Source organism: Sceloporus occidentalis, unplaced genomic scaffold, assembly GCF_023333645.1.
Source record: "Sceloporus occidentalis isolate IW3139 unplaced genomic scaffold, rSceOcc1.0.p SCAF_3, whole genome shotgun sequence".
NCBI lineage: Eukaryota > Metazoa > Chordata > Lepidosauria > Squamata > Phrynosomatidae > Sceloporus > Sceloporus occidentalis.
In genome coordinates this window covers 10,922,566-10,944,930 of record NW_028316983.1, presented here as the reverse complement: position 1 = coordinate 10,944,930, position 22,365 = coordinate 10,922,566, and the positions used below count along the sequence as shown (strand labels likewise).

The window sequence follows — 22,365 nt, the reverse complement described above, 5'->3', positions numbered from 1 at the left end:
CCACAAGTTACATTAGCAAAACTGGCAATTATTATAGCAAATGTTTGTTACCACCCACTAGACAATTACCACCCAGTGGGTGTGTACATTCACAATGATTGGTTGACTTTTGTTCATCCCATACTCAAGTCCAACCCATGAACATCATCTGATCACCTTGTACATGTAACAAGTCTCAGGTGTTACCAATGTACATTCCTTAATTTTGTCCTTGGCTCCCAAGACTTCTAAATTATATCATCCTTTACACCTGTGTGATTTCTTAATTGTTCATGCTTAGTCATTCTGACTCTCACATACATATTTTATTTCTATAACTGCATGTCCCATGTTGCATTTCCTTGACATTCATCACTGCTCAATATGCCATAACGGTAAAAAGGGAATGTTCCCAGCATATCCAGTATAAATTGGGAAGGCTCAAGACCTGCTAAATCTAAAAATCCTTCATTCTCATATATCTGCCAGAACAGAACAGGGGGAAGGCTGTGTTGGTGCCATTTCCCCTCCTGTTGAACCCAATGGGAAAACTCAGTACCTACAGATAAGGGGGAAACCATAAGCCTACACTTTCTGCCCTGGCTTGGTTGAATGGTTCTTCTGCCATGAATTCTTTCTCACTTCCCTATAGGACTTGCTCTATAAATGTATGAGTCATAAAGCTGGTGATTTTCTCAAATGAATTTTTTGTTCCTTATTGAGTATTTTTCCATAGTCTCATCTCATGTGAAGTTTATGCCTTTCCTGTGCTCTGACTGTAGGTGACTCTGGTGAAAGGGGAGACAAAGGTGCCATTGGCAAAGGCATTGATGGACCTGATGGAGACCAAGGGCCTCAAGGTAAGTTGACAGTGTCAATACTTTTGTGCGCATACACACACCATTCCCTGAATGGTGGGACATTCCATCAACAGCTGCTCTCAGCCTTTTGGACACATCTCACAGGTTGTCTGAAAGGTGAAGCTGCTGCTGTTGCTGCTACACTATACTTTTCTTCCTCAAAGCCATTGATATTCTTGTTAACCTCCTGTTTGTAAAACTCAGAAGATATTTTTTTTTGTTGTGCAAAGTTGCATAGGCGTGCCAGGTGAAATAAGGACCATGGCTCCTGTAATTGTAAAAATGCAGTTATATTACTGTGTAGGTATAAACCTCAGAGGCGCATAAAAATAATAATGCCCAGAGACCCAGAAGGGTCAATTGTGGTCAGCAGACAGGGGTCTAGTTGCCATATCCTGCCCACAGACCAATTCTCCACTGCTTCAGCAAAGGCAAAATCGAGGAGTTGAGAAGTTTTCAGACCAGTTTTGTAAGCTGAACCTACTCTTACCGATACTGATGCTCCACATCAGTAGCACAGGAATATCACCATAAGCAAGCCATCATACAACAAGTCTGGAAAATGCCAGAAGTATAAAGCCCAATATTTCAGGAGATCTACAAGATGTTGAATGCAGTATTTGGTATGCAAGAGAGCCAGAGATACTGCAGTGCCTGGGGAAAATCTAGTATTGATTGCTCACAGCTCTTGAGAAGGGTCAATAGCAGAATCTAGCACAGATGCAAGCAAGGGGGAGCAAAAAGTGCTATGGATTATACAAGCAACTGTTTTATCCAGAATGCACTGTTGGCCATAAGACAAATTGCAATATCCAAATTGTGATGTCTTTTTTAGGCCAACTGAAAGGGCACAAAAATCCAGAGAAAGGTGCAGAGCATCATGCTGAATCTTTATGTTTTGATTCTCCACCTCTAGGACCACCAGGTGTTCCTGGAACTAGTAAAGATGGTCGGGATGGTGCTCCTGGTGAGCCTGGATTGCCGGGAGATCCTGGACGACCAGGTGCCACTGGGGTTCAGGGAACTCCAGGAGTATGTGATACATCAGCCTGCATGGGAGCTTCCGTTGCTGGAGGGAAATCCAAAAAGTCATAAAATCACATCTAAAAGGAGCTGGAAAAGGGAACTGAATATTTAATTGAATTGTTTATACATGAAGATGGAAATACTCTTCTATTTTTAAAAAAAATGGAGGGGGCAGTTCTCCTGTAAAAATGCGTTAAATGGACTTTGACAATATATTTTAGTTCCAATGAACAAGAAATCAGCAGATGGAAACGTATACAATAGTATGTCCCTTACAATTTGTTTCCTATTTTCATTACAATATTGTTTGTTGCTTGCCCCACTAAAGAGATACCCCTTGGTTCCTGAAGTGTGAAGTACTTTCTGTTTAACATGCCTCCCAGACCCACACAACTGAGCCAAGTTCCTAACATTTTTTATAATGGCTTGCCTTGGTGCTAGTTGGTTTTAACATTAAATTCCATTATCCTTCATCAGGGCTCTAATCCAACCATATACAAATGTAGCTGTCAAGGCTGCGTGCACTGATCTGATGCACCTCCTTGGACTAATATTAATGGTATTTATTATGTCTTTAAAGGTGTGCACTCATAGCCCCATCAGCTGGTCATGGACAGAAATTACATGCACATCACCTGTCTCTTTATCCGGCTTTGGACAAAGGATCGAAACATACATGTCCCTAGCTGATTTGGGGCAAGTAAGTGTATAAATAGAGAGCTAAGTAAAACAGAGTTCATATAGGCAGAATCCTGGACTAGGCTGAATGCTCATTTGAATGTAGACAATCCCACAACCATCTTTTGGCATACACAGTGGTGTTTTCCCAGGGTGTTGTGCTAACAGTAGTTCTTTATGCTGTTTCAGAAGTCATGTCAGAGGTTTACCTGAGTCTTTTTGTGTGTGTGGTGTGTCTCAAAAGCAAAGGGAACTGTTAAATGGAGGCTAGGGGCACAGAACATGCCACTGGGCCATATTTCTTAAATATCTGCTACAACTAAAAAAGAATGTTTTCCAAATTGACTCTGCATATGGAACACTATATCTATTTTACAGGGGATATTTTTTCCATATTACCATATGGGAAATTCTGTATTGATATTTGATACCCTCTGCACACTGTTTGTATGAACCGTACATTACAGGAAATTATCATTACCTCCTAAATAGCATGTGCATTGTTGTAAAAATTATTTTGGTAACATTGTACCTAACTGTTTGATAATAGGGTTGTTTTGCCAGTTCTATAATTTCCCCCTGCTGGTTAGAAATAAAGGTGCTACACAAGTGTGAATATCACTGATTTAAACAGTATTTATTTTGGGATGAATTCTACACAAGAAATAGCTACTAGCATCATCTCTTTTTACAGATTAATAAAGCCACTTTCAGTTCAATATATTATTCCTTAAACACTTCAGATTTCCTAAGTATAGCTTCTAGTAGTCTCTTTTTAAAAAAGGAAGAAAATATGTGCACTTAAAAATCATGTACTGTTTACAAAATGCAACGTTTGCACTGAGAAGATATAATCAACTGCCATTTCTTCCTATGAAAGTGCTAGTGAAACTAATGGGACTTGCACCATGCTACACAGCTGTGCTTCTGCCATCCTTTTCGGTGGATCTATGTGCAGGAGATATTCCATCAACAATATTTTATATCTGAATTTGTTACAGAGAAAGTGCAAAATATATTCTAAATAGTACTGTATTTTGCAACATTTGTCTACAGCTTTTTCTATATAATTTTAGTTTTACAGGGCTGAACAGTTAGAAATCAAAAGCAAATCTGAGTTACTATATAGATGTTAGTATCCTTAGATAATTTATACATTTAAATATATTTTCTTCTTCTTCCAATAGCAAACTGGTTGTCATGACATACATATAAATTATATTAGTCTGTTAAAGAGTGCAAAGAATATGCCACTGTTCTATAACAAATCTGAATTAATTGTCTATTTGGAAAACAAAGCAGAAAAGAAAAGAAAAGGAAGAAAATGGGGGTAATGGATAGGGACTACCATTTCCTAGGTTGTGGCAATGTTTTCCTTCTCTTTGGTGCAATCCCTTTCTCATGGCAGTATTGCTAAATAAATGACATTGGTGACTTTCTCCCCCTTTGTTTTGAATGTTTATGTACTTTGCAAGCTACATTGAGTTACAAGAGAATCTGAGCTGCTGCATCTGCAAAAAGAAGTTGAAAGATGTCCTCTGTTTTCACTTTCCAGCAGCCCTTGAATAAGAGGTTAAATTATTTTATCTCCATCGATGCACCAGTCTGTGTAATCTCCTGTGCTGGACATGTTCCTATTGAATCTGATCTTGTTAATTTTAGTCTTCTGCCTGTTTTGCCACAGAACACTGTTTCAAATTCCTAAAAATCAAATGAACAAAATAAATACAGATAGACTATTGTCCTGTGAAGGAATCCTTAAGACAACTCTCAGCTAAAGTTATCCCTAAAAACAGCCTCAAGCCATTGTGCCTAACCCATCAATTTTCTCATCCTTCTTTTAAAAAAGAAAACAGCAACAACATGCAGAGCTCAAACACATGGGGTTCTGCCAGATTCATTTCAATGGGGTTGGGGGCAACTGCATGAAACGAGAATGCCTTTGTCAAAGTGAATGGGGCAGTTGATATGCCTTTAATAGTCTGTGGGATGAAGTGATAGCATGGAAAAATGAAAATTCTGCTTATGATATATCAGCAATGCCAATACACTGAGAACATGATCAAATTAAAAGATATGCAGATGAGGTACATACCACAGGGCTAAATGCTGGCAGTCACAGCAGTATTTTCTTCTCCTATCCTCTCACCATCAATTGGGCATGCTGCCTGAAGATTGGCTCCAGGGGCTTTCATTCTTCCTCATTCAGTATTTTCAAAAATGTCACAACATCAAAATTAGCCACTCATGTAGGAAAATGAGGACTGTTCAACACAATTTAGAACAGAAGCCATGAAACTTGAGCTACTGCAGCTGTTCGGATATCTGAACCACAGTTCTGTGATTGTGAGTGGGCTCAGGGTCAGAGAGTCTCTCACCCAGTCCCCTTTCTTTTTTCATTAGTACAAACCTGCCAGCCTTGACTGAAGTCATGTGCAGCATTAACATTACTCACAACACTAATGAGGCGTAGCTTCCCCATGGAAACTGTCTCAAATCCTTGTCTAAGTAGCCCAATTTAGTTAAGAGGGACTCGTGGATGAACTGGCATGAAAAATTTGAACCAAAGAGAAGATATACAACCTCACTCCTCTCAGTATCCTTTGACCTGCTGCTTTTAAACTGATGCTTGTTTTTAACTGCTATTTCATTAGCTTGTTTTTTAAAAAAGCTGCATCTTATTTTGTTTTTGAACTGAGTTGATCTATTTTTAAGCACATTTGTGCACTTTTGTAGAAAATGGTATAAATTCAAGAACAAGAATAATCACTACTGCTGTTATTGGTAATTATTATTGATTTTTTCCTCTGAAATCATGACAAAGCTTTTAAAAACATTTCTAATGCCACAGTGAAAGCATAATCATTGCTTAGCTACAGAAGGCATAGAGCTTACTGTATTACCACTGAATCTAAGTAGCCCAATTGTTTTCAGCTCTGGTATTAAGAAGTGGCCTCTGGATTGATAAGTATAGAATCAAGCACTGATACTGTCCTTGCAACTGTGGAGCTGCATTCTAGCTGGCACCCACTAATGAGTGGATTGCTCCTCTGTGCCATCCAGAGAAACAGGGCTTCAGTCCTGCAACTTAGTTCCAACTAGAGTAGAAACACAGAATCAGTTGTTTGAGTGGTAATCAACACAGAGGTGAAAATCCATCGATTTAATATGTCTACTTTAATGGGAACTAAACACAGGCTTCAGGGCTAGTATGTTTCTATGAAGGAAATGATCAACAAAAGATTTGTCATGATCTTTAAAAAATTGTCTTTATTGCCTTAACTGTCATAGTCTAGCAATGTTTTGTGTATTTGTGCAGAACTCATTGACCTTCTTCAGGGAATCCCCATGCCGCTCCTGAATATACTTTAGAAATGCTGTTGTCCATTGTAAAGTTGTTGCTTTATCAGTATCAGAGGTACAAAATGGAACAAGAAGATTCAGTTCATCGCAACAAATCCTGATTCTGCGCCTAGAATTACATACAGCATGGTCAATTGCAAAATGTCAAACAGCCTTTTAAAAACATTTCTTAATTTGCAGGAAGCAATACTTTATTATTTCTTGACTCCTAATTGGTAACATACGTACATGAATATCTTTCTGCATTTGTTGCACAAAGAGCTTTGCACAAACTCCTCAGTCTTCAAACCCAACCTAAACAAAGCTGAGATGCATATAATGCCTTCTGTAACATTCATTTTTTATTACCCTTGCAATTCCTCTCCTAAATGCTCCTATTTTGTTTATGCTACTCTGTAAAGCTGAATGCTTGGCCATTTCCTGGGACTTGCAATCATACAGTTGGGCTTCATGGAGAGGCAAATATGGACATGAGACACAGATCCCATATAGATCAACAGAGACAGGAAGAGAGTAAATAAAGCCATGGGTCACTTTGTAACAGAGTTGGGAAGGGGGAATCTGGTGTAACATTTGAGCATTTCCTTGAAATATTTACCATGTTCCATTTGATAGTTCCACCTCCCAGATGTTGATTATGTTGTTTGGCTAAGTGATTTTCATCATAGTTTTGTGATTAGTTACACTGGTATTCAGTATGACTGTGAGCAAGGCAGGCTCACCTGTCTGTCTATTGTGACATAGGAGAGGATTGGTCTGTGTCCATTTTAGGATTAAGCATGGTATGGTGCTCATGAACTCCCCAAAGATATATTGGGGTAGGTTTACAAAGCTTCACCCAGCTCATTCAAAAGGCCCATATTAGGCCAAACCAGGGGAACTGAGATTTCTCTCAGCAATGCTACCAACACATGGGTGGAAATTCATTGGCCAGCAGACAAGTAGCCCAGTGACTAGATCACTTGCTCTGTGCCATGCCAGACAGAAAATTATAACCAATGAAAATTGTGACATTCATAACTCATTCCCAGGTATATGGAGTTACTACCTCCGCTTCTTTAACTCCACATCTGCTAGAATCCTGTTAGGGAGTTACATTTTCATAAATGGATTTACATCTGTCAGAATCAGAATTGGGCAGTTACATAATGTCCATATCCCAGTAAAGGGATACTGTTACACTACTATGTAGCAGAGCCAGCAAAGCGACTGATTCACAATAAGACTGATGCACAAAAGAACTTATGTGCAACAGGATGCGTACTGCATCAGTCCCAGGTGTGCATCAGTCACTTGCTGGTGTCCTGTTATGCATATTCACAATTCACTAACAGGGTTTCTACATATCTCTGTTATGCAGGTAGGTACAGTTGGACCTTCCTATCTGTGGGCTTGCCACCGATGTATTTAAATATTTATAGACGGCAAGCTCCTTTGTCCCAAATGTGGTGTGTGCACACAGCCACGCTAGTGGTCACACACACATCACATTGCCATTAGGGTCAATGGTACTTGAGGTCTCAGGGTTTTTTCATATCCAGAGTGGTGGTTGTACTGAATGGATCCCCAGCAGACATGAAGGTCCGACTTTATATGTAAAGGTATATCATGTAGATGGTTATATAGAATTTGTAGCACAAGATCCAGCTCTCAGACACCTGTCTGTGACCTTTGATATCAAGTATCAAACAGGAATGTCTTAGGCAAGTAGCCCAAATGGGGGCTCCCCAGCACAGGAAACTAGCTATACCAGGCTGATTTGGACAGCTCAGCATGGGAGAAGCCCAGTGCACTCAGCCATGATGGGATCTCTCAAGATCTGAATCAGGATAATCCCTAGACTATGGAAAGGTGGTAGTGAGCTGGACTGGGAGATTGTTGCATGTAGCAAACAAAGGGAGTTTCCTTCTGGGAATGAAACTCTTTTTGTTTGGGAATATTCACAATTGTACTGCATATCACTCCCTATTCTTCTCCCATGAGAAAGTAATTTAAGCCCATCAACTCCTAAAATCCTGCCCTTAGGGGCCATTTCTGGGTATAAATGTAGGTGCCTCAGCACTAGCAAACTGGTCTAGTCCAAAACGGGGCAGAATCTCTGTTTGATTTCATCTGGTTACCCCAGCAGCCAGCCACTTCATGTTCCTCCAGCAGCTACTGAGCCATCTTCATTTGCTTCAGGATCGGTACAGTATTGCCTCTTAGCAACCCGGCAATTCACTATATTCTAACACCTTTGCTTCATTAGTTCTTGTATGTATGTTTGTGTGAGTGTTGAGTCCCCATGTATAAATAAACCATATTAATTTGGAATCTGCCTCTGGAGTTTTCTGGGTTTGAAACTGTTAAACAAAGACTAATATCCCAGCCAGAAGGTACCCTGGCCTTCTCATTGTTAAATTATTGAGCTAAATTAATTTCCCCACTGAATACACTTTCTGGGTGCCCCCTCAGGATCATCAGCGATTCATCTGGCATCTCATTTTTGTGGCTGGTGCAAATCTGAAATTAGTGCACAGTGACACTGTGATATGCAAATCAGCACCTTATAAATATTAACATTTCTCCAAAGACCTGTTAATGTATGAAACAAATACAATAAATGTTCCTTTCAGAATGTAGGGGCCAAGAACAATTACCTTCTGTCTCTTTCCATCCGGTTATGTCGCTCTCGACGCTGTGAGACACCACCTTGGTTTCCACTTTGTGTACTCTGGGTTGACTGTCCTGTTTGCCAAGTGGCTTGTGCTGGACCAGTACTTTGGTTATCACATACATTTTGTATATCTCCTAGTGGTTTGCGCTGTACATTGGTCTCCAAGGGGTGTAGCCGGCTACGACTTCTTTTGTTTATGGTTTGCTTACATAAAGTCTCTCCTTTAGAAACAAAAGTAGAAAGTAGTACTTTGCAATTTTGCATCATATATGAAAATGGTGTTTGAAATGCAATCGTACTCTGTAACTTTTTAGCTTATTCATTCTAAGGTACCCTGTACTTCAAGCATTAATGGGCTCTTGGGCGGGTTACAGACCGCCCTCAAGCGGCCGTTTTCCTGCCGCCACGATTCGCTGCGGAGGGAAGCCCCAGCGGCCAGACCGAGAGGCTTCCCGGCGCAATGAAAAAGGAGCGTCGAAATGGCGCTCCTTTTCAAAACACGGAAGTGGCGCCGCAAGGGGCAAAGCGCACCCTCGCGGCGTCACTTCCTCTGCGACACGTCTGGACGCTATGCGTCCAAGACATCAAAATGACGGGGCCCATGTGGATGGGCGCTGCCATTTATGATGCACTCTGCGCGTACTACGGAGAAGGGCCATGAGGAAGGTAAGACCCTTCCTAACCCTAGTACACGCGGAGCGTGTACTTTATGGCGGTCTGTAACCTGCCTTTGTTTACTTTTCTGAACTGAACAATTAAGTATAAACAACATTTAATTCTTAACAAGAGTACAATATAAATACTGAGATCCTGAAGAAAGTATGAATCAATTTACAATTCCAGTGCATTTTTTAAAAAAAATCTACCTCTAGCAACATGTCATCAACCTTAAACAAGTAAGCTTATAACTCTCAGCACATTTACAATGTTACATTACTGTGTTACAAATTATAAATTACTGTACTATCTGAAAGTTTGAGGGCCTAAGTATCCTAAAGGCATTAGATCCCATCTGATCTTGGAAGCTAAGCAGGGTCAGCATACCCAGCATATCCTGTGTTATATGTGGGGCTTCCATATTTTCCTATCTGGAGCCAGGCGTGTTTCCCTTTGAAACACAGGGAAATTTCCCATAGGAAAGGAATGTAGACATGTGAAGAACCCAGGTAATAATCAAAATAAAAACTGAATGGGCTTACTGATCACTCTGTCTTCTCCACAGGCTTTCTGCATGTCCTCTCATACTAAAGGCAAAAGCAAGAGTAAAACTACACTTCCTACCTACTCCTTGCCATGCTCTCAGCCAAACTTCCCTATCCATCTAGCTTAAGGCTGCCATAAATCAAATAATTGTTTTGTCAATCCAAAGTTAAAACCATCTGTTGTTCCAGAATCCCATTGTTGGTTCTGCAAAAGAAGGCCATTGGGTCTTTTGCACTGCAAGATATTGCGAAGTTCCCTTCAAGGCTAGAAAGCTTTTCCACTCACTGTGTTTCCCTCAAACACCTTGCTTTCTTTGGTCTCCTTTTCATGACGGGTAAATATCACCCCCTCTGACTGCAACCCTCAGTCTCCTCTATCCAATTTCCATAACTTCATTTTGGTCAGCTCTATATCATGTTTCTGTTTGAATTACTATTGTGTGTGTAAGTTGCACTGTGCTTATTTCAAAATAAAAATCCTATTTTATTCACCAGTTCTGGAGTTCTATCAAATTCTGGAATACACAGGTGAAAATGTTCCTAAAGCTATCCAGCCTCTTGCAAGCCTCCTTTGAGCTAAGCAATCCCCCAAACTTTTAAAGCATCGACACAGTTGGTAAGGATCCCCAGTCCCCCCACTGCTTGGGTAACATACCCCTGGTTAGTACTTGGAAGGAGCTGTAGGTGCTGAAGGCTTATATTTCAGAGGAAAGAATTGGCAAAATTACCTCTGAGGATCCCTTGCCCAAGAAAACCCTGTGAAATTCATGAGGTTGCCATAGGTCACAGACAACTTGAAGGCACATACAATATATCTCTGGGTAAGGTGTTTTGACTTAGATTCTGTATCAGAGGCTATGATGTGTAAAGATAACTGAGTTATGTGTCCAGATAAACAACATTTGTTCATCAGGACATGTTGTGCCTCAAGATTATTGTGCAGTGGCCACACTGCTAGCTCTATTTGTGCCATGATCCTGGAGATAGTAAGATAATTTGTTTATGTATGCACTGTGTATTAGAGTTAATACCATAAGAAGCTGTCAGGAGGGTTGAGAGAATGAAATGTTGGGAGTGAATGGTGGTTGGTGGAATGGCTGAGAGGACATGAATAAAGCTGGTGAATGACAGTTAATGGATGATAGTTGATATAGCCAAGGTAAAGAGAGTGAAGGAATGAGTGTAGCTTAGGGTAGAGAATTAGTCAATCAGGTTTAGGAATTAAGTGGCATTTAAGTCAGCTAGGAGAGGAGTTTGAGAGTGTGTGATGTGTTTTTAAAATGAAATAATTAATCTGTTTTATTATATTCAACTTCTCTTAATAAAGCATTGTTTTTGTATTTATATATTTTTGGCCTCCTGGAACCCTATATATTAGAAAGCTTTGTTTCAGATACAGTGTCTGTGACAGCAGCAGCAAATAAAGAGGGTTGATGTCCATGGGAATAGAAATTGCATAATATCCCACACAGGAACCTTGACGGTATCTAGGAGGTCCCCACAGTTGATGGCCACAGCAGTGGGATGGGAGAAGATCTTACACTGGTGGTAGAGGTAAGGATAAGAGGAAAGCACTCACTCTTGGTGGTAGCAGAGAGATTTGTGAAAGTCTTTACATTTGGTGAAAGAGGAGGTTTAGGCAAAACTTCACATCTGGTGAAAAAGTGGTAGGTTAAGTGGTAAACTCTCACAGAGACATTGCTATATCTCTGCTCCCCTCCTAAAAATATGAGCACTGAGAAACATCACAGTTCATCTTTATGTGATCATACATCAGTTAACAATGACAGAAATAACAACAATGACAGAAATACCCAAAAAGATGCCAGACTATGCATTCAATTATTTAATACACCAGTTAAGCATTGCAGTCCTTGTTCCATGTTGCAGCACAATTCAATACAGGTATGCCCACAGGTAATTCAAGGGAGCTCAATGGAGCTTCCTCCTGGATTAAATGGCTATAGGACTGCTGTCTGAGTCTCAAAGCACTAATAACATATCGTATTTTCCGGCATATAAGACGACTGGGTGTATAAGACGACCCCCAACTTTTCCAGTTAAAATATAGAGTTTGGGATATACTCACCGTATAAGACTACCCCTCTTCCAAGGCACACCAAATAAAAATTTAAAAAAACATCAGATTTGATTTCAATATGGTAATTTTAATTCAAATGACATGCAGGTACTTAGCAGGAAACCTCGTTGTATACAAAGCCTGCTTGGATTGATCAGCTCTCCCTGCCTGCCCAGCCCTCCCTGTCTCCAAGACTCTCAGAGCGGTAGCTGTTTTCATATTGTCGCATACGGTGGGGATGTGGCCACGGCCGTTTTTGAGGCCCCCCCCCACCATATGCGGTGACCGCAGATTCTCCAGTCTGGCTCAGAAGTTTCAGCACCTGTCCTATAAGATGACACCCGGCGTATAAGACGACCCCTGACTTTTGAGAAAATTTTCCTGGGTTAAAAAGTAGTCTTATACGCCAGAAAATACAGTACCTATGTGAAAGTGCCATAAAAAAGCTCAAGAGCTACCCCTTAACTTTGATGTATTTTATTAATAATAATAAATAATAAAATTTATTTATATACCGCTATTCCATAGATCACCCGCCCAGATTCTCTGTGATAGGGCAGGCTAGAAATATATTATTATTATTATTATTATTATTATTATTATTATTATTATTGCTCCCTTGTTCAGAAATAACTGTCCAGTGCCTGAGGCAGACATAACAATTGAAAACTATCTGTAATGAGTGGTTTTTGCTTTGCAGACTTCTCTCTGTGGGTATTTTCTGTTACTTCTACCAAATGCAAGCAAAATATTAAGAAAAAACACCAACCCTCTCAACCAACTTTAGAACTACCTTCTGCAGAAAGTAACTCTTATGTTAGCTCACAGAGCTCATTCTGAAAAATACCAACATGCTAGAGTCATCTTTCATCTTCTTCATAGCTTCCAAAGGAATTAAGCTGCTTTAAAATGGTTTGGAAATGACATTTCTACGAAGTATTTAATCAAAACAACAGGAAAAAGAAATGGTGTCATTTGAATTTAGCCTTCTCTGAAAAAGAAATTAGCATTCGTCCCTTCTCGCTTGCTGCCCCTTACTCCTGGAACCTTCTTCCCCCACATGCACACCTCATCACTTCTTTACCCAGTTTCAAAACTGAATTAAAGACTATATTGTTTAGAGAAGCATTCCCAGAGGTGAGCCCCTCTCTGACCCAGGAAGCCTCCTTTTAACCATCCATTAAAAAGCCAAGCCCTTCCTCCAGTCGATCTGCCTCGGTCCAGGCCTCGGAGGTGGAAAAGAACTGCTGGACCTGATCCCATTCCCCACCACCACTCCCCTCTCCTTTTGTGTCGTGTCTTCTTAGATTGTAAGCCTGAGGGCAGGGAACTGTCTAACTAAAAGATTGTATGTACAGTGCTGTATAAATTTATAGCGCTTTATAAATAAAAGTTAATAATAATAATAATAATAATAATTAATTAATTGAAATTGACAGCCACTAATAATGATATCAGTCAAATGTTTGCTGTTTACCTCCTAGCTTAATCCAAAAATGTTCAGGTACAGCCTTATTTCTAGGACCAACTGTCTGTTTTGTTGCTTCAATTTCCTGCTGGTAACAGATAGAAAATGCTCGGGGCAATCCAATATCTTGATGTTTGGCTGCTTCTAAACCAGAGGGTCCAGAGTTCTAAGAGAAAGGAGGAAAATCATTACCTAGCAAAACTAAATTTGTACATGATGATGTACAAGTGTACAGTTTCCTTTTGGAAGAAGAAAATACTGGAGATTAACAAAGTACAGATTACATTGACTCTCCTGTATAATTCACTTCTAAAACAGAGTACAGGGAGCTCCTGTTTGGATCAGAGCCATGGTATCATCAGCATCAGCATCAGCATCATCAGTATCAGCATCATCATCAGCATCTTATTATTATTATTATTATTATCCTGTTTTTTCCTGAAATTCAGATACAACGTGGCTTACAAATTAAAACAGTACAATTAAAAGCATACAAAAGTGCACATCAAAATATTAATTTAGTACAATATTAAAACATCATTCATTTAAAAATGCAATCAAAAGATAAAAGCACTCAAAAATAGTACATATTACAACAGTTAAAATACTAAAACAATAAAAACAAAACTATATACATATCCTTCAAACTTCAAAAACCAGCAGCACGCAGCATTAAGAGCCAAACCTCAACTGTTAATGAAGGCCTGGTGGCACAAAAATGTTTTAACTTGTCGCTAGAAGGAGAGCAAGGATGGGACCCTCCTGGCCTCTCTTCCAAAGTCTGGGAGCAGCCACCAAGGGAATAATTTTTTATTCCCTTATTCCCACCAAACGAGTCTAAGGAGATAGTGAGACAAAGAGAAGGCCCTCTCCAGATGATCTTAAATCCTTATGGGTTCATACAGGGAGATATTGTCTTTCAAATATTCTGGACCCAAGCCATATCGGGCTTTACAGGTCAAAACCAGTACTTTGAACTGTGCCCAGAATTGGATTGGCAGCCAGTGCAGCTGTTGCAACAGGGAAGTTGTGTGTGCCCTGCAGCCAGCCCCAGTTATCAACCTGGCTGTAACTCTTTGGGCCAAATGAAGTTTCTGAGCACTTTTCAAAGGCAGCCCCACAGAGAGCACATCACAGTAATCCAAACAGGATGTAATCCCTCATAGGCAGAAGGAGGTCTAATCTTTCCCTCCATGATGCAGCCCCAATCAAAATTTCTCTCCAAAGCTGCTATTAGTTGCAGTGCCTGCATGTTTTCTTCTTTGAAACTAATAACATGTCCAGGGACGAATCTGATCTGAAGTTACAGTGCCCAGATGCAACCTTTCTGCAAGGAGGTGTTTCAGAAGAAAATTAAGGGAGATCATCTAATCATAGCCTCCTTGCAAGATATGCAAGGCCTTTGGATCAGAATTTATTTATTTATTTGATTTCTCTCCCACCTTTCTCCCCAAAAGAGACCCAAGTCAGCTCACAAATAAAAATTCTAAAAACACAGTACAATAAAACAGTTTCAAAAAATCATCTAAAAACAATATAAACAAACATTAAAACCACACTAAAAACATGATGCCCACCCTATATAACAAACACCCAAGCCAGCCCATGATTATACATTAAAAGCCTGCCTGAATAAAGCTGTTTTTGCTTGCCGACGAAAGGCATGCAAGGAGGGGGCGACACCCTCCTTTTTTTTTTCTTGGCAAACCTATATTCCTGTTCTTCATCTGCCACAATAATGTACCTGACTGCCTTGCCCAATATAAACATACATGGCAAATGATGATCTCTGAAGATGCCAGCCACAGATGTTGGCGGAACGTCAGAAAGAAACTCTGCTAGAACATGGCCACATAGCCCAAAAAACCCACAAAAAACTATGGATGCCGGCCATGAAAGCCTTCGACTTTACATTCACGTGAATAATTCTGCTGTTTGCTCCCACCTCAGAAGCTGAAGGGCAACTGGGGAGAGGTCTTTTCCATGGTGGTATCCCAGCTGTGAACCCCTCTGTCATATATTATTTAGCACAGGGGTGGGAATAATGCAGCTATCTGCCAGCTATTGTTGGAATACAATTCCCACCAATACCTCACCAATGGTTATGCTCTAGCTGGACTGACAGGAATCCAATACCCAGAAAGTCACATAATTGCCACTCCATGGCTAGCACTATCACTGCAGGCAAACCTATCACCAGGAGTTCTTGGTGAGATTCATTCAAAGGAGGTTTGCTTTTGCCTTCCTCTGAGGCTAAGAGTGTGACTTTCCCAAAGTCACCCAGTGGGCTTTCATGGCTGAGCAAGGATTTGAACTCTGGTCCCCAAAGCACAGTCCAGTGCTCAAACCAGTACACCACACTGGCTCTTTAACCATTTTTAGATTAATATTTTTCTTGGTTTTATATTTAAGATATCTTTGGCTATACATGCAAGCCATCTTGCAGTCTTTTATACTAGAAAGGAATATAGAGAAAAGTTACAGAAGGAGCTAAAGAATGACAACATATTAAAGTAACAGGAAAATCTGAACTGGATACAAGACAAAATTAGAAGCACTTTTCTGCTCACACAAAATCAATCTAAAGATCTCTTGGGTTCATGGCTCTTTAGATCATAGCCAACATTAATTACGTAATTTATTCCATCAAATAACACCAAATAAGTATCCAATATCCATATTTTTAATTCTCTAAACTGTATCCCCTTCAGGAGATTTATTTCAACATGAAAACAAAAAATGTTACATTATTTTTTCAAAATCACTAACCTGTGGTTGTGGCGAGTTTGCATTTCCAGTTGCAGAAGAAGCAGCGTTTGGGTTAAACAGTGGGCATGTAAACTGTAACGCAGTTGTAGCAGCAGTCTTATTTTTCACTAATGTGGTACACTTATTCTGCTGCTGGTGAAGCGGAACACCCATCACTTCTGAAGGATGGCGAATGAGAGTTACTAAGCTATTAAAGAAATAAAACAAAACAAAACAAGGGAGTTGTTTGAAATGTCTATCAAAAACTCTAGTTGTTCCACACCCATTCATATTGGTTCAGAATTCTAGTTTAATTCACGTCAAGTATAAATTCAGATATTTTCCACCAAGTACAGCTCAATTCTGTACATATTTAGGCAGAAACAGACAACAATGCAAAACATACACAGGGAATATTACTGTTTGAATCCTATTGAATTCGGTTCTAATTGCTGTCTTGCCCACTTTCCTTTCAACCTTTATCCTGACAAAATAGAAACCTAAATTCACATAATATGTACTTGAAAGCTCAGAAAGCAAATCAAAGAAAAGAAAGCAAGTCAACTTTTTAATGTGATTACTTCCAAGCCTAAATTGCTGAATCAAAAGTGAAACAGACTTAAAAGTTGGAAGTATAATACCAGATTGGTATTGGTGATGACGCTGTAACACTAGTGCCCTAGCCTAATGTAATATCACAAACTGTAGAAATATTGGACCATCCAATAATGCTACATTACGGCAACAGGATTAAAAAGGGCTACTGACTAGATACTAAAAGGCACCACAGAAAACTGTAATATTCAAAAAAGACTTTAAAATATTGCCTATGCAGGTAGACAAAATTAATTTTATGCATAGCAGATTTCTACATACATTATAGAAGCCATGAAGCTAGTGAGTCTCCTGTTGTTGTTATTGTGTCGTCATTTCAAGTTATTTCAGACTGATGGCAACCCTAAGGCAAACCTATCAAGGGATTTTCTTTGCAAGATTTGTTTAGAAGAGGGAGTCTCCTACAGAATCTAAAAATTCCTCTTAGATGAAAAGGTAGGTCCAATTCTCTGTTTGCTCCTGAGACACTCGGGGAGTAATTCAAGTTTCCAGGTTTATCTGTATTATAAATTTTCTCTCATCAGAGCTAGAATTGGCTGCAGCTCCCTCTTATGTACAACGGATAACAAATTTGACTGTGCTGTCACTTTATGTAGAGTAGGTCCTGGGGAATGATGAGATCCTGCATTATGAGCTGTGATATGTGACTTTATGAGGATGGAGCTATGCTACTGACACAATATGCAACCTTGTTAGAAAATTATGACATGCTGGTCACAGAGCACCAATGATTTTCTTGCTGCCTTCCATTCTAGATTACAGGTTCCCCAAGACCCTGTTGGGGGCTGCTGCTATTCCTCCTCCTTTTGATGTCGTTGCATAAAAAAAGCAAGCTGTTCTGTAAGCTGCCATACCATTGTGCTCTGCAATCACTGTTTGCTCTGTTTGTGCAGTGGGTCCAGTTTCACAGCCATGACAATACTCCCCCTCAGAAATATGATTGTTACAGAGTACTGTACCATAATTCTAAACTGTGCAATCATAAATTGGTTCCCAACAGAACACCAGCCCTTATTTTCTGTACTTATCTGCCATGCTGTGATTTATAGCAGAGATATAAATTTACAACAGGAGTGTTACCTGAAAGCTCAGCAAAGGCTATTCTCATACAACAGGAGCAGATAGGATTAAGGGTGCAACATCAATCCACCAGCTGAGGCTTGTCATCAAACAATGAACAATGTTCATTCAGATAGCAACAGTTACAAGCAAACATCTGTATGTGCTTTCAATTTATGGTGACCCCATGAATTTCATAGGGTTGAATACTCAGGAGTGGTTTTGTCAGTTCCTCCCTCTGAAATATAGACTGCAGCACCTGGTATTCATTGGCAGTCTCCATCCAAGTACTGTCTAGAGCTGACCCTGCTTAGCTTCCAAGATCAGATGGGATCTGGTGCCTTTGGGGCATTTCGCCACCTACAATCAGTATAATCATCTTTGACTGGATAGGTTCCCCACACATTTTATAATGAAAATATGCTACTCAGCCTTTTTTAGGTAAGTAATGTAGAGCTGAAGTTACGAATCTAACATTCACAGACTGCAGTGTTAGTTGCACCTTTAATTTAATCTCTACATTGACTGCATTCTGAATAATGTAAGGCAGGAATTGAAAATCAGGTCTAATCAAGTAAAAAAACAACACAATCCACAATCATGGAAATCAGAGCAATTAAAATATTACATGAAAGTTGAGGAGACAGAGAAACGTGTTGATCCATAGGCAGTGAGAAATGCAGGAAACACTTACAAATCCCTTAGTTTAGCTCACTTGCAAGTCTGTAGTTATGCTAACACCACATTAGCTACAGGACACACAGCTAATAAGGATAAGGGTTGAAATGTAAGTTTAAAACAGTGGTCCCCAAACTGTGCCCTTTAAGAGATTTTGGGCTTCACCTCCCAGAAGCCTCAGCCAAGTTGGCCAATAGTCTGGGATTCTGGGAGCTGAAGTCCAAAACCCCTTAAAGGGTTTGGGGCCAGTGGTTTAAAATAACCGCTGGTACTTTCATTCTTAACCTGATTTATCCACCTTAGAAACACAGAAAGGGCACTAAAGAATGGAAGTGGAGATTATTCCCACTCTACGTATGCAAAAAAAAAGGGGGTATATAAGCAGTTTTATTTAATCTGAATATGTAACTAAAGGACTGGCATTATTCCTTAAAACAAAAGCATTTGATATTATTGTATAATGAGCCTTTGTTATCCATTGGGGATTGGTTCCAGGATTCTCCACGGATACCAAAATCCATGGAAATGCAAGTCCCATTAAATACCATGACATGATAAAATGGTGTACTTTATATAAAATAGCAAAATCAAGGTTTCCTATTTGGAATTCATACTTTTAAATATATATATATATATTCAAGCCATGGATGCTTGAATCTGTGGATAAAAAATGTGTGGATAAGGAGGGCCGACTGTATATGCATCTTAGTATTTCTCCTGTTGACTTGATGGTGAGATTATCAGATGGAGGGGTAAAGACAGAAGGACAGGAGCAAAGCACCACGCTCTTGTCCTTATTGTGTGATTGCGTAAATATTATCAGACACATGGGGCTTATCCTGTGATTATCCCATGAATGAAGAGGAATTGTCTCATCAGTTCAGTATTAACAGGTTATCCCATTATTAAGAAGTGGAGGTAAATGACGGCACAATTCCTCTTCACTGACTGGAAAATCACAGGATAATCACATCGTTTGATTATCTTTGTGCAATTGCACAATAATGATGGGAGCGTTGCATTTTGCTCCCACCCTTTTCCTGACATTATGCCCCGTCTGATAATCTCCAATGGTTAACAGAGGTGATGGATCTGTATGTTTAAAAGGGGGGGGGGGGGGGGGAATAAATGCAACACACTTGTTAATGGGCATTCCAGTTTCTTGGCCTTCTTGACCCCTGGGGATTTCAGCCTGGATGCTGTTGAACCTGTCTTCCAGCCGAACACGGACGGCCGATTTTGCCCTGGATTCCGGAAGCGGCGCTGGATTTTCCAGAGGAACGTTTTCCTTATTCATCCCACAGGAACTGTCGCCGTGTTTAACTTTTACTACATTCTGCCCAGAGGTCTCCGCAGAGCTTCCGTTAGGCGTTCTTTCGGCTTGGTTCGGAGGGAGGCTGGACTCGCTAAGCAACATCATCCTCAGTTCCTGGAAGTCAATATGCCCGAGGCATTGGTTAGGAGGACCCATGAAGCTGTTGTCAGGCTGGCAAATAATAGGGCAGAGCGACTGGCTCCCAGAACTGTTGGATGAAAAGCCACCTTGGCTGCCGCTGGACGACGACAGGTATTGGGTCTGGTTCGCGTTGCTGGATGAAAAGCTATTTGGATTCAGCCTGTTTTCTCCCTCGCTTTCACACGCTTGGGCCTCCATGTGAGAATACAGTATGTGCTGGAGCTGTGTGTATTCGATTTCGGTCATTTCCACGAGGCTGAGGTCGGTGGTGGTGAAGCTAAGGTTGTGTTCGCCGAAGGAATCCGCTGGACCTTCGGCGCCAGAAGCTGCAGGAGACGGTTCGGAAACCGTGGCGCGAGGGTTTGGCGGAGCAGGTTCAGGCTCTTTGTGGTTTGAGCCAGACATGATGATGAGGAATATTAACACCACAAAGTCTTTTCACAAACTGAATGTGCAAACGGTGAGCGGCATGCGCTTGACACACCAAAGTTGTGCAATAGCTGCAGTCAGGCACAAATGCGATCGGAGATGGATTCCTCTACAGGAAAGAGGAGTCGGATTGCCTTGTCTTCCTGTTATGCGCCAAAGGCTTTAACTCCTAGCAGCTCCATTCCCAGCTAAAAAGCCGTCTGTGGCCTTTCAGAAGCAGAGCAGAAACTTAATGGCTTCCCCAAAACAAATAAAGGCAATTTGGTTTTTTTAAAAGGAGTTAAAAGTGAAACGTGGCAAAATAATAAAACCATCAAATAAAATCATCAGTGAAATAAACTAAGTGAAACGTTGCAAAGTAAAATATCACCAAAATAAAATAGGTGAAATATTGCAAAATATTAATAAAAAAATAAAAAAATAAACTAAAATAAGTGAAACGTTGCAAAATATTAATTAAAACAGTAAAATAAACTGAAATAAGTGAAACGTTGCAAAATAAAATGTCAGCAAAATAAACTAAATGAAATGTTGCAAAATATCAATAAAATAAACTAAAAAAGGGAAACTTTGCAAAATAAAATATCGATAAAATAAGTGAAATGTTTCAAATATAATGTCAATAAAAACAAAACAAAACAAGGGAAACGTTGCAAGAGGAAACGCTCCCCAAAAGACCTCCCCAAAAAACCAACCCCAGAAATCTCTGGAAGGGCGGAGGGCTCTCTGCAGACTCTGCAAGGAAAGGCCACCCAGCTGCCCCCTGGAGCTCAGGCCCTGCCCCCCAACATTCCTGGCCCAAAGGGGCGTGAAACCCCCTCACTGCTTCCCCAGAGTCCCAGGGGTCTCTGGGGCTGGGCTCCAAGGCCTCAGGCCCTCTCCCTAACCGCTAGGGGCGCCCTCCCTCTTCTCAGGGAAGGCCCAAAAGCATCCTCCAGGCGGTCACCAAGGGCGCCTTAGCAACGCAGAGGAGGCAGGGACTGGGAGGGAAGCCCCGCCCACCGCCCCCTCAGCCCTCCAGCCGCGTTTCCAAACGGCCCCGAGGCTGCCCAGGCCACGCCTCCTCAGCCCCGCCCCTTTCGATCCGCCCAACGGTCAAAAGCGCGGAGGAAATAACGAGCGCCTCCTCGTGCCTGGCTCCGCCCACGGCTCCGCCCACAGCCTTAAAGGGCGACAACGGTCGCTCCGCTGCGCAGTCAGTCAGTTCCCCTCAGAACGAGGGGCTGGAGTGGCCACAAGGAGGCCTCACTTGGTCGCCTCATCCGTCGTCGCGCCTCTTGCCTTGCTCCCCTCAGAAAGCCACTGTTTTTGAAGGGGGAGATTTCAGAAAGGGACATACTAAAACAAATGACAGCTCTTGCCCATTAAGAATCCATACTTGCCCATAGAGGAAGGCAGTATTTGCCCATAGAGAATCCATACTTGCCCATTGAGAAATATTGCTAAATACATGCCCATAGAGAATCCATACTTGTCCACAGGGGAGCATAGGGGAACCCTTGCCCATAGGGGAGCATAGGGGAACCCTTGCCCATAGGGGAGCACAGGGGAACCCTTGCCCATAGGGGAACCCTTGCCCATAGGGGAGCATAGGGGAACCCTTGCCCATAGGGGAGCATAGGGGAACCCTTGCCCATAGGGGAGCATAGGGGAACCCTTGCCCATAGGGGAGCATAGGGGAACCCTTGCCCATAGGGGAGCATAGGGGAACCCTTGCCCATAGGGGAGCATAGGGGAACCCTTGCCCATAGGGGAGCATAGGGGAACCCTTGCCCATAGGGGAGCATAGGGGAACCCTTGCCCATAGGGGAGCATAGGGGAACCCTTGCCCATAGGGGAGCATAGGGGAACCCTTGCCCATAGGGGAACCCTTGCCCATAGGGGAACCCTTGCCCATAGGGGAGCATAGGGGAACCCTTGCCCATAGGGGAACCCTTGCCCATAGGGGAACCCTTGCCCATAGGGGAGCATAGGGGAACCCTTGCCCATAGGGGAACCCTTGCCCATAGGGGAGCATAGGGGAACCCTTGCCCATAGGGGAACCCTTGCCCATAGGGGAGCATAGGGG

At 41.3% G+C, this 22,365-nt stretch overlaps 2 protein-coding genes across 2 annotated transcripts in view; one reads left to right on the top strand and one right to left on the bottom strand.

Annotated features, from left to right (window-relative positions):
* Positions 1–3,199, top strand: part of COL9A3 (collagen type IX alpha 3 chain) — a 76,112-nt gene extending 72,913 nt beyond the window's left edge. Inside the window, exons 31-32 of the mRNA XM_089513650.1 lie at positions 762–839; positions 1,756–3,199. Of these exons, the coding sequence (XP_089369776.1) occupies positions 762–839; positions 1,756–1,934 (257 nt within the window). The 3' untranslated portion in view covers positions 1,935–3,199. The remainder of the gene's footprint in view (positions 1–761; positions 840–1,755) is intronic.
* On the bottom strand, positions 3,162–20,738 carry TCFL5 (transcription factor like 5). Its single transcript, XM_089513653.1, has 6 exons — positions 19,552–20,738; positions 16,082–16,268; positions 13,322–13,478; positions 8,546–8,783; positions 5,874–6,015; positions 3,162–4,244 (listed from the first exon to the last, which is right to left on the bottom strand). Exons 1-6 carry the CDS (start codon positions 20,271–20,273, stop codon positions 4,122–4,124), a joined length of 1,569 nt encoding a protein of 522 aa, XP_089369779.1. The 5' UTR covers positions 20,274–20,738; the 3' UTR covers positions 3,162–4,121.
* Positions 20,739–22,365: the final 1,627 nt, after the last annotated feature.